Raw genomic sequence first — 13559 nt, 5'->3', positions numbered from 1 at the left:
ATGGAACAGATATAGGGGATTCATCTAACCTGAAAACGACGATTATCTTATCGCTCACGTAAGTTCACTTGCTTACAAGTTATTCATGATCTTTTCAATCAGGCATGGAACTGATCAATGCAACTTTAGCTGAATCATGCTATCCACCCAAAGCTCTAAGAACAACTGAACTGGGTTCGTTGTGTACGTGTTCAACAAAATGCTATAGACGGGCCAAACATGTCAGATGTAATTCAGATGTTGGGTGGTAAACGTGCGGCTCCTCAACCTAAGCAGGCTGAGCTTACATGGAAAAGGAGTTGTGGCTTAAAGCTGAATTCTCTTCAAGACTAATCCAGGAAATTCAATCAATGTTTTAACTATAACGTAGTTATTTCCCAATATAAAACAAAATGTAATAAGTTCATAGCTCTTGTAGTCCTAAAATCAGTATCATTTCAAATTTACTAATATGGGTCACAGACTTGGTATTACATGTCACTGTCATAGTCAATCCTCAGGATATCCATAACCTTTATCACAGGGCATTATATATATATAGTAAATGAAATTCTAGTCCATCCCAAGTCACCATCTTTAATTAATTGTGTTGAGTGACAATCTAATTGGTACATTCATCATAAAATCACTAGCTGAACACTCAGTGATCAGAGACGAATGGTGGTGGGCGTGACCCGTTTCAGTATTACATACTTGTTTTCTTGCAATTTTGGAAAAAGATTAAATCCTTGAATTCTAAAAAGAAGCAAATTTGATAGGAAAAAATTAGTGAATATTGTAGATAACTGAGAATCCAGCTCAATTGAACTGAGTTCAATTTGTTCCAAAATCCAGCTCAGCTAATTCCATCTATCCGCGACTCTGCACTCTTTATTCCTTTCCAACACAATTAGCCTTTTGAAACGGTCGTGCAAGCAGAAGGCTTATAACCATACATCACACTAGTTAACCGTGTATCAAAACCCTTGCCCATTGCCTGTTGAGTTAGGGGTGCCAATATCATTATAATTTTGACTAGAGTAGTAGAGTCACCTCAAAAGAATGTGGACCGTAATGATTCAATTTGCTTACACTGTTAAATACAACAGTATCATTAGGGTTTACTTAAAAATTCGAATTTTGAAACACAGAAAAAAGTACAGACTATTATTGTGTTGTGTTAATGACTTACTGTGTAAGATATGAAACCATCTCTTATTAATTTACACAACTGCATACTATTTTAATTGTTGTATATATATCTTCTTTTTTTTAATTATTTGTTTTAAATCGAAAGTTTCATTTGACAAACATGTATAACTAACTACAAATTAAAAAACCCAATCAATTAATATGTTTGAATAACAAGATTAATCAAAACAATACACCAATCAAAATAGTACTCCATACTATTGAGTCACAAAAAGTAGCTAAAAAACATATAAAATATCTTTCTCTTCGACGGACTTCAACAACCGATCCGCAACCTTGGCTTTTGATGAATGAATCGTGACATAAGGAGGCCCGTTGTTATCACACAACATCATGGATTCGGCGTTTACTTTTTCGTAGCATCGTGCCATTGCTTCTTGCGTTCGAGTGGGGCGTAAAACCATCAGACGATCAACAAAACGATCATCACTCGGTGGTGCGTTCACCACGAAAAACTGTCGTTTTTCTGGAATGATAATCCCGTGAGAACACATATTGCTAATCGCCATTATATATACGTACGATTATTATTATTTTTTATATACAATAAGAATCAAGAAATATCTGGCTGATTCGACTAGAAAAAACTATTGATGATGATGATTAATAAACCTAAATAGTCGTAACCTTTTTTTTTAAAAAAAGAAACCTATATATTTCGACAAGAAAACGCTAATCGATGATTATTTTAGATTAGAGGGATGATGATAAGGAGAGGCTTACAACGTATATATATAAGTTTCGATTTCAAAGGTCGGTGCAATGATAAGAACGCGGTAACTAAAAACAATATACCGAGTAAAATTTAAATATTGATTACATAAAAGGAAACAAAAGTATTATTTGCTTAATTCATGAATTTTATTTCATATTTATTTATTTATAAGATAAAAATTTACTTATATGACTTGATTACTTGTGTGGCATTGTGGCAAGAATTTAAAAATGGTAAGTTTTGTTCGCTAATGATAATAACGATCAAATAGATATACAGCGCATGTGGGATTCCACTTAGGTAAATCCCAATTTAAAGAGGTATTTAGGTTATTACTTGCACAAAACAATGAATAAATTCTAAAATAGTTCGTCTAAAAATAGCTTAAAAATTCTCCTAAAACCATAAAATTGTAGCATGTGGATTTCACTAGCTCTCTTTTCTAATCTTATCTTTTAATTTTCCCACCTTATATCATCTTATTGTTAAGACTTAAAAGGATTTTTAGGTTATTTACTTAGAAAGATTAATTATTTTTCATAAAAGATAATGTGATAGATGTTTTTATTTAAAAAGTATAACAATCTTCCAATAAGTTACAAAATTGTATTAATAAATAAATTTGTTAACAAAATAATCATATAAATAACTTATATTGTATTTTATGTCGACGGCGCTTAGATGCGGAATGTAAGTGGCGTCGGACGTGAGTGGCCATTCATGGTGGTGGTAGTGGTGGTGATAGATGCAGCTACAGGTGTGTTTTCAATATTAGTCCAAATTATATGCAGGTAATAGACATTGGGGTATTTTAATAAAATATGAAAATTTTCTGTTAATTGACAAAATGCTGTTCTTTTCTGCTCATTCTCATAGATTCTTGAATGTGGATACATGGATTAGATAAGTTGGACCACTTTAAAGCTCTCAGTTGGTCATCATCTTTGGCAATCAGCAGCTTTTGTTTTTGATTAGTTATGTAATACTGGATTTAAAAGACGTGTATGGTGTATTGTTTACTTATCCCTTTCTATGAAAAAAGATTACCAAAGTAACAATCTCAAGCTATACTAAATATGCAATTCTCATTCAAACTGAAGACATCTTTATCCAAACACATTCATAATTAGACATAATAAGTAAACACATCCTTACACCACTTTCATATATATACAAAACAGATAGAGATATAAACTTCACTAGAGAATCAAATTGCATTAGGCAATAAGATAGCTTGTCTAACCCCTCATTAGTAACATAAACAAACCATCACTTTGATGCCGTACTTAACTCCCACAAGCCAAACATTCATCACGGTTTAACAAAGAACATGTCATTTGGGACATTTCAGCATTCAATTTTTCCTCCTCGCTTGCAGTCTTCTGGTTTTCCTGAATTGGAAATAAGGGTTTTAGTTTATAATACAAGAAAAAGCAGAACAGAAGAACAAAAAAACTCAAACTTTTATGGAAAGATAATAATATTAAAGAAGCATTACCTTGAGCATAGAAGTATCAACAGTGAACTTGATTGCATCAGCTGCAGCACGTGAACGCAAATAGTACATCCCTGTTTTGAGCCCCTGAAAACAAAATATCAAGTACATTTCATCATTAGGAGAACCGCTTAACAAATACATTAGCAAGTAACACAAGAAAGGTAGCAAAATAGGCGGGTTCGTTAACAGATAGTTTTTCGGTAGGTGTTGGATTTAGCAGAAACAATTAATCCAAAACTTTAGCCTTTCGTATATAACTTGTGTACCATTCATGTACATACTTGGGTTATTTCAATAATAATCTAACTCCTTGCAAGGAAAATAAATGTGTTGTAATTGCCACCTCAACATTACTAGGTTCAAATAGGAGTCAAGATATCAAATTACCTTTGACCATGTATGGAAATGCAAAGAAGTAAGCTTGCCAAAGTTTGGCTGATCCATATGTATGTTCAGACTTTGACTTTGGTCAATGTAGCATCCGCGATCAACAGCCATGTCTACCAGTGTCCTTTGCTTGATTTCCCAAACAGTTCTGAATCCACATTACCAATTAAGAATAATCAAATATAATTCAATCATATTTGGAAAAGACTACAAAAATAAAAACATTAAAACATACTTATAAATAGCCTTCAGATCTTCGGGAATTTCAGCAATCTTTTGAACAGAGCCATCTTCATAGATCATCTGATTTTTGAGGGTAGGAGACCAAAGGCCCATCTCAGTTAAGTCATGTAATAGATGCTTGTTGACCACCACAAATTCTCCACTGAAGATAAAATAATTGTCAAAATTAGCCAAGAATAGTATGCAATGCATGTATACAATAAAGAGTTCCAGAACAAAAATCAGTATGTCGTGTTGTCCCAAATAAGTGAATTCACTATGGCGGCAGAACATACCTCAAAACTCTGCGACTGTAGATATTGGAAGTATATGGCTCAAAACACTCGTTATTTCCAAGTATCTGGCTTGTTGAAGCAGTTGGCATTGGGGCAACAAGTAGTGAATTCCTCACCCCATTCTTGGATATCATTTCACGCAGAGCATTCCAGTCCCATAAATCTGAAGGTGTTACTCCCCACATGTCTGGTTGGAGAACTCCCTACAAGTAATTTAATGTAATGATGATTAATTTGTTAGGAAGTTATAAATACGGCTAAGCAACTAGTTGATGTATATCTCAAATAGTCGATGCATCAACTTGAAAGTTGAAACATTTCATGAGTAGAGCTGGGTTATGTTAATAAAAACATTCACTGCTATTAAAATATTATGATTTTAGTAATCGCAGACCATGAATTGCATCAAACATTTTCACATGTCAACTAGAAGCACATATCAAGAGACAGACCTTGCTAACAGGACTTCCAATATATGTTTCATATGTGCCTTCCTTTTCAGCCAGCTCAGATGAAGCTTTCAGAGCATGGTAGTATATTGTTTCAAATATGTCCTTGTTCAATTGTTGAGCCTGCAATTCAAGTAAGGTTAATAATGAGAATCAAAAAGGAAAGTATCAAATTATGTTAAGTGGCCAATTTTGACCCATTTAATTGAAAACTGGTCAATCTGAGTTATGATTTATCCCTAACAGATCAAATGAGCCAGCTAAAAAAGCTCAGCCAAAAGAGAAACCACCAGTCACATGGGTCAGAAGAATGACAGTCACTTAAAGTGTAGTTCTAATGCTGGTATCTTCCTAAATTACTTTATTTTGAACAAAGAATGTAGTACATGTGTAATAACATAATATTTTTAATCATGTTAAATTCATTATGTATATTTAAGGAGCATTAACAAAATGGACAAGGGTTTTTGACCTGTAACAAGACCCATCCATTTTCCAAGTGTATAATTAAAGCTTGCAACAAGAGAGAACGCATGTATTACCTCAGGGGAATCAAATGCCATACCAAGCAAGATGAAAGTATCTGCAAGACCTTGGACCCCAATACCAATAGGCCTGTGTCGAAGATTTGATGTTTTTGCAGTTTCAACAGGGTAATAATTCATATCAATGATTTTGTTCAGATTTGTTGTAACAGTTGATGTGACCTGCCCATCACAACAAACAAAGACATAATTTAAATCATGACAAACTAAACATCTAAAAGTATTTCTACACAGGTAATAGAATATGAAGAATAAAAATAAGAGCAAACAAGACCTCGGCTAATTTGTTAAAATCAAAGTAGCGATTGCTAGAACCTCTACTACCCACAAGCTTTGATGGTTGGGATTCTGCTGAAACTCCCTGGAAAAAACACCAAGAGGAATTAGTTTCACCTCTAGTACCAATTCTTGAGTAGATAGGTTGAAAGCTTGAAATATCTTACCTTTTCTCTGACATATCGTGGTAATGCAATTGATGCCAAATTACATACAGCAGTTTCTGTTGGACTTGTGTACTCAATAATCTCAGTGCACAGATTTGATGACTTGATGGTACCAAGATTCTGCTGGTTGCTTTTACGATTGCAAGAGTCCTAAGATGGTCAAAGTTTATTTTGCTTATAAGAAATTATTCAATAAGAAGTACCATTAAATAACTCCACACACCAGGCCAAACAAACTACCTTAAAAAGCATATAAGGGGTCCCAGTTTCAATCTGGGACTTCAAAATTTCAAACCAGAGATTTTGTGCCTGCACAACTTTTTTTGCTTTCCCCTGATAATACAAAACAATGCACTGTTAGCCAATCATATTAAGCTTCAGCACAGCCAAAAATGAATATGCTGATAAATATACTCAACCAATACCTGTTTTTCATATTGGGTGTACAGGTTCTCAAATTCTTTTCCCCAGCAATCAGCCAAACCTGGAGCTTCATTTGGACAGAACAAGGACCAATTGCCATTACTTTGGACTCTTTCCATAAAAAGGTCTGGTATCCAGAGAGCATAAAACAAATCCCTGGCCCGCTGCTCTTCCTGCAGAAATTAAAAAGGTTTCAACAAGATTTTAGCACAGCAAAAAACATACACTACAAAGGGACTGGAAACAATCAACATCAAGTCCAATTCTAATTCATTAAATTATGAACTTGTGTTTTAGAACAGATTATATGTAGTCAAAATAACTGGTTTTGACAACTGTTAAATAAACATTTTCCATGTAATTAAGTTCAAACAATCAGCTTTGGTTACTAAACAGAACAAATTATCAAATAGTACGAAACATATTTAACCACCCCTTCTTTTAGCCTAATATGAAAAAATGTTACTCCTGTCTCACAAGATGCCTCTCCTCTACAATGCCTTTCTCATCAGTCATGTATTAATTTCAAAAAAAAATTAGCATCTATGAAATTCCCTAACAGCTGAGTATCTGATTACTACAGTCTCAAAAGGGAAAACCAAAACTTTCCCCGGCAATCAGAAAATGTGGCCAAATACTTTTAAAAAAAAGTAAATAAATAGCAAAATCCACCAACTGTTACCTTTCCATGATTCTTCCTTAGATCTAGGAATTGAAATACATCAGCATGCCATGGCTCCAAATAAACAGCAAAGGCACCTAAATTAGATGAAATAACTAAATCATAGAGACACATGTAGCAAGAAAAAACAAACATGAACCTTAACATTATTACATACCCTTCCTCTTGCCACCTCCTTGATCAACATATCGGGCAGTATCATTAAACACACGCAGCATTGGCACAATGCCATTGGATGTTCCATTCGTTCCACGTATGTAGCTTCCAGTTGCACGGATATTATGAATAGAAACACCAATTCCTCCTGCTGATTTGCTAATAACAGCACATTCCTTTAACGTGTCATATATGCCTTCAATGCTATCTTCTTTCATGCATATCAGGAAACAGCTACTCAGCTACAAACCACAATTGGAATAATATGAGATGACAGAAGAATACTTACAACACTAGTAGCAAGTCAAAAATCAAATGTACAATCAAAATTGTACGTATAAGCAAAAACCAACAAACTAAATGCCAAACAATCTTCATACTTGAGGCCTTGGTGTTCCGGCATTGAAAAGGGTGGGAGATGCATGGGTGAACCATCTCTGTGACATCAAGTGGTATGTCTTGAGAACAGAATCAATATCATCCTTATGAATCCCAACAGCAACTCTCATTAACATGTGTTGAGGTCTTTCTACAACCTTCCCATTGATCTTCAAAAGATAAGATCTCTCAAGGGTTTTGAAACCAAAGAAATCATAGTCAAAGTCCCGGTCATATATAATCTCACTGTCTAGCCGAGCAGCATGCTGAAGCAAGAAAGTTATACACAGTTACTAACTTCAAAAGATACATCATCACATCACATTATAATGTGCTTATATAAACATAAGTTAACAAACACAAACGGTAGAGATTCTTAGCGCTTTTGAGCCTAGTTCTAATATTGTCAGCTGCTAATTCTGTTACAATAAGATAAAATTCAAAAAGTACCACTAATGTGTCAGTCTGTCATATTTTACCCTGTCCATATAGATTTGTGTTGCAATCAATAATTTTAAAATATGTTTAACCCTGCATGTACAGTCCCACCCTCATCTTTCCCCAAACAAAAAGAATTTACATTTGATTTCGCTACAATTTGCCACTAGTCCAAATGATATAAAAACTTCACTAATGTATCAAAAAGATCAAATTACAAAATAGTTATATACTCTGCTTATAAACATGAATCACCTTCATTATGATTTCATAAACATCATCAGCAATAAGAGCAGCCTTCTGCCCAGATCTCTCACTAACATGATTGTACATATCTTTTATCCTGCAATCACAACACAAGTTAACACTGGATCACAAGCCAATACAGAAAAATGTACATATCAAAACAAACAAAATAGGTGTAGATTCTAATATACAAGTAATCCAAATTCACTTACGTCTCAGAAAACGATTTCTTCGTGTTCTTATGCAGATTCGAAACCGCTATCCTCGCAGCCAACTGTATGAACAATATGACAAATTCAGTATTCCCCTCTTATTGAATCTAAAACAATATAGTTTCATCTACCCAAATTTGCCAATTTTCATTCAATCATGTCAGAATTTGGTTACATCGCCATAAATCGACTTATAAACGTCAAAACGACATAGTTTTGTGTAACGAAATTTAACAATATCTTATTCAATTACAAAACAGGTGCTTAACAACATCATTACTACAACTTCAAAAGCATCAAAACGACATAGTTTCATGCCTTTCATCTACCTAAACAGAATAGCCGCTATAAAAGCATCAAAACAAAATAGTTTCGTCTAACTGAATTTACAAAAATATCTTCCTAAATTACAAAACAGGTGATTAACAACAACACTATTTCAACTTCAAACACATCAAAACGACATAGTTTCATCTAACTAAAAATAAACTATAATAAACGAAATTAATTAACTAAAAATTGAAATCAAGTGCGTAATTAAAGGAGAAACGTACAGAAGCGTAATCAGGATGATTAGCGGTTAAGGCGGCGGCGGTTTCAGCGGCGAGTTCATCTAACTGACTGGTGGTAACGCCTTTATAAACACCAGCACATACTTTCTGTGAAACGAGAACTGGATCGCAGTGATCTATGCTTAATCCGTAACTTAATTTTTTTAACCGCGCTGTAATTTTGTCAAAGTGTACGGCTTCTTGACGTCCGTCTCTCTTAATTACATACATCTTTTCTTCTTCTAATTGTTATAGATACAGATAGATATAGATAGATAGATATAGATTATAGATATATATAGAGAGAAAGAGGGGAAACTGTGTGTGGTTGAGGAAATGGAAGTAGGGAGCGGGGAGGGGATAATAAGGAGAGGAAGTGTGCTGTGAAAGGAAGAAATAGGGGGGGTTTTGAAATTTGAGTGAATTAGGGTTTCCCACTCTAAATGGAAATTGGGTTTCCCGCCACTCGGATAGCGCGGGCTTTTGTTATTTTATTGGATTGGATGGATGGATGGATGGATGGATGGATGGATTGGAGTGGATTAGGTGGGGGAGACATCTATCGAATATGCCGACTTTATGTTAATATTTAACAGTAAATGATAATGACTTTTTCCGGGTGGAGGTGGAAAGAATAATGGAATAAATTCGATTGGAAAATGATTCGTACGGCAGACTTTATCTAAGCTTAGATACTGACACTTTAAAAAAAGTTATAAATTAAATTTTTTAATTTGATAAACATACATAGCCCCTGAATTTTACATAATCTCCATGTTTTACCTAAGATAAGTATTATATGGTTTACCTAACATTTTAACCCTATTACAAGTTTTACAATGGTATAGAGGGATTGTTTCCATGTTTGATCTCAAGAGATGAGGATAAAACTCTTATCTCTGTTTCTATACTCTAGAGGCAAGAGTGTTAACCATTTATATACCCTTAGAAAGAATATTATTTGCTAAAATGAAAATAAAAAGATAGTAATTAAAAAAACATGGTTAAAAAAATGTAAACGGTTAGAATGGGAGTTGGAATTAGCCTTTTGTTCGCTAGTTTGTTTGACGGGGACAAATTGAATATCGGTTGTCTTCTATTATATTGCTAGTTTGTAATAACAATTTGCTTGATCAAAACAAATTAAAGGCAATTTGAGTTTGTGGGATGAGTTTTAATTTTCTATTGATAAGACATAACGTAAACAAACTAAGTTTGGGTATGTTTGATTGAACGCAAAATAAATTGAATGTGTTATTTTAATGTACTAAAACCAATTTGCTCACTTATTTGTTAAGATGACTGGTGTTCTGAGACAAATTAAATTTAGAGAAAATGTCACAAATGGTCCCTATGATTTGTCACATTCGCATTTTGCCCCTTGTGTTTTTTTTTCGTCGCAACTGGTCCCTGCATTTTTCCTTTTCGTTGTTGGAAACCCCTGACACTAACTTCTGTTAAATTTGGCCGTTAAAACTCTCATGTGCATTGCACATGAGGACAGTTTAGTCTTTTTATATTGTAATGAGCCTTATCTTCTTTCTTCTTCTTCCCTTTTCTTTCTTTCTGCTTTTCTCATCTTCTTGTACATCATGTTTCTCTCTCTTTTTTTTTAATCAATTTTCTTAAGCATTTCTTTTTTCAATCCATCAATCATTCACAAAAAAATATCTAAACAAAAATTTCAAAAACCAAATATCTGATAAATGAATTATAACATCAATAAATTCATCCATTCCATATTACAAATAAATACATACCGGTAAACATAAAATTAAATAATATCTTTAATTTTGTTGTTGTTCGAAGTCAGCAAAGAGAGCCCAAAAACATGGGCATCAAGTTCACATATATAAATGAATGGGTATGTGTATATGTATCTATATCTATCTATTATGTGTGAAGGGGATCTTGATCCATAGCCCGTCAAAATCCCACCGCCGCTTTATAAACCATCGTATTTGTTTATAAATAATCTTAATAATATATACTATAAGACAGTTGAGTTAATGATTTATTAACCAATTAAATCACTTAATTTTATCAAATCGACTTTCGCTTATGTCATCATTGAATTTAATTATAAATTAAAAATTCTAATAATCATTATCCAAATATATTATTATATTAGTATTTATCAAAAAAGTCTCATTAATTTATACTTTTTGGTTTTCCATCAATAATTTACAATCTTTAACCCTTAATGCTTAATTTATATTTATTTTTAGCCATCAATTTGAATAAAGTTTTAAAAAAATTTTAATCATTTAATTAGTTAAAACAATTTAAACATATGAAATATTATATACAAAAAATTATTTCAAAAGATGAAATATAATATATGTGCTTAATGTTTTAGAAGTATATTCTTTTTAAATTTGTTTTTACTTACATTTTTACATTTAAATTTATATATTTAATAATTTATCTTATCTCAAAAATGCTATAAACAATCCGTGTAATCACATCTCTCGACTTTCTCAAGATTTCAATTTTAACTTTTCTCGACTTATTATTATATAAAAGTAAAATATAGATTTATACATATAAATATCAATGTCGACTATATGACTAAAGATAAATATTTCTTATAAGAAAATATTATAAATTGATACCTATAGGAATCACAGAACATGAGACGATCACTGAACAAAACATGATTTACAACAGAGGGTTAGTTGAAAGCTAAATCCAAATTAATATGAACTCCATTAAATATTCATTATATCTCTCAATCAAAATGGTACAAATCTTCTTTTTTTATATATATATATTAGTTTTGTGTATTAATGTTTAAAGTTACTATTATCACTCAAATCAAAAGTCATAATTGTTATCATAGAATATGAAAACAATCTTAATTGTTATCTAAGCTATCATGGGACGAGTGATTGAAATAAACTTCTATGTGTTATGGCCCCACATCATAATTAAAAACATCTACTTGAATGTCAAGTATGAGATCACAAATATGTTTATATTTTAATTCTTAATTATTTTTCATAATAATATTACATTATTGGTGCAACTGCTTTAAAAAAAAATCTATAATAGAGAATGAGTACGGCAAACAATTTCAACAATATGTATCAACTAATAATAACAGTGACGAACCTGTGATTATTGTACTATTACTTGAAAATATATTTTCAACATTATAAGCTTTTATGACTTAAATGTATGAAGAACTAATAATGATAATATCATATGCTTGTGTCCAGTGTTGGACACAAGTCTAAAATCTAGTATATCCTATATATCTACATCTATGATCTATCTAATAAACCATCATATATATAACAAAGTAACCCACCAGGCTACCACCAATCTCCCCGTCTTCATCAAAGGTATATATCTTGATTCGCCAAAAAAACTCATATCCAAAATCTGGCCAAAGCGATTCAAATCCAATCCGTAGATTTTGAAGCTAACTAGAGACGGTGACGATGAGCGACAGAAATTACAGGGATTGACGATGGTGAAAAACGAGGATACCGTCAACGGCGAGGATGATCGGAGATGATGCGAAAGGCATTACGGTAGAACCTCTATAAATTAATATTCGATAAAACTAATAATTTGTCCAGTCCCAACTTGGGACCAGTACAAAATTGGACACCAATCAATAAAATAATAAGATAATAACTTTTTTGAAACCCCAAGGTAAAAATATAGGTCCCATCAAAACTATAAATTAATAATTCATTAAATATTCCAAAATTTTAATATTGCTTAGTAAAAAATAATCTATATTCACTTGTTTTTTTTTTAAACTTTATATCGATGTTGAATATATATTTAAATTTCTACATTGCACTTAATAGTTGAGACATTGTCGCAACAAAAAGTTGTGAGGAGTTGTTAGCCGCTTATAATTTTTCTTTTCGAGTGATCGATTTCAAAAACTACTGTATCATACTCAACTTCATCATCAACTAGATTTTGAACAGTATCCATCACAAATTGTTCAATGCTTTGAATCTCAAAACATTAATTATTTTCACTAGGATAATCTCGCAACTCATTCACATCCGTTTTGTGCTAATAATACATACCCGTAATCAAGCTCACGAATGTCTTCTTCATAGTTTACATCGTTTAAATTACTTGAGCCAATTAAATTCATGGAACAAATTTTATCGTATTGAAAGCAATTTGCTTTGGACTTTTGTGTCATTTAATGTATAAATTTACATTGGATATGAAAATTTTAAAAGTGATACATGAACCTCTTTAAATTTATAATTTATTAATTTATCGATATAATAATATCTCGATAATTTAATAAAATATCACGGTCCCAACATTATTAATTTATAGAGGTTTTATTGTACATGGATTGACGGCGAATACTAGGTTGATGATCTCATCCTTTGAAAGTGGGTCGGTTGATCAAGTAAGTGTTATAGTGTTCAAAGAAAGTGAGTACCCTTTTGTAATGATAAAGTTATTTGCTTCTATAATCTTTTAAATGCACATATTGAACCATATTATAAATATATAACCTGCTGGATGAATTAGATATGACTCATGCCAAGATTCATTAGTGACTAGGTAAATGGCCCAAATGGACACGTTTGATTTTCCAACAAATCTGTACTAAAACATTCGTAACCATGTTCTTATATATTTTGATTATATTTTTGTTTGTTGATTTTAGTTAATTCATTTGGGTTAGGTTTTGATTATGTGTTAAGTGGTGATACTGATTTTAAATGTTTTTTTTT

The 13559-nt window shown here is 32.3% G+C and overlaps 1 protein-coding gene across 1 annotated transcript; it reads right to left on the bottom strand.

Annotated features, from left to right (window-relative positions):
- Positions 1-3011: 3011 nt before the first annotated feature.
- On the bottom strand, positions 3012-9315 carry LOC122605868 (ribonucleoside-diphosphate reductase large subunit). The gene is made up of 17 exons (XM_043778828.1): positions 8836-9315; positions 8282-8343; positions 8079-8166; positions 7388-7651; positions 7009-7249; positions 6852-6928; positions 6172-6342; positions 5987-6079; positions 5747-5896; positions 5578-5664; positions 5301-5465; positions 4762-4881; positions 4310-4512; positions 4027-4176; positions 3792-3939; positions 3405-3488; positions 3012-3297 (listed from the first exon to the last, which is right to left on the bottom strand). Exons 1-17 carry the CDS (start codon positions 9061-9063, stop codon positions 3193-3195), a joined length of 2436 nt encoding a protein of 811 aa, XP_043634763.1. The 5' UTR covers positions 9064-9315; the 3' UTR covers positions 3012-3192.
- Between the last annotated feature and the right edge of the window lie 4244 nt (positions 9316-13559).

This window comes from Erigeron canadensis, chromosome 6 (genome assembly GCF_010389155.1).
Source record: "Erigeron canadensis isolate Cc75 chromosome 6, C_canadensis_v1, whole genome shotgun sequence".
In the NCBI taxonomy this organism is placed as follows: domain Eukaryota; kingdom Viridiplantae; phylum Streptophyta; class Magnoliopsida; order Asterales; family Asteraceae; genus Erigeron; species Erigeron canadensis.
This window is presented reverse-complemented; position numbering and strand designations above follow the sequence as displayed.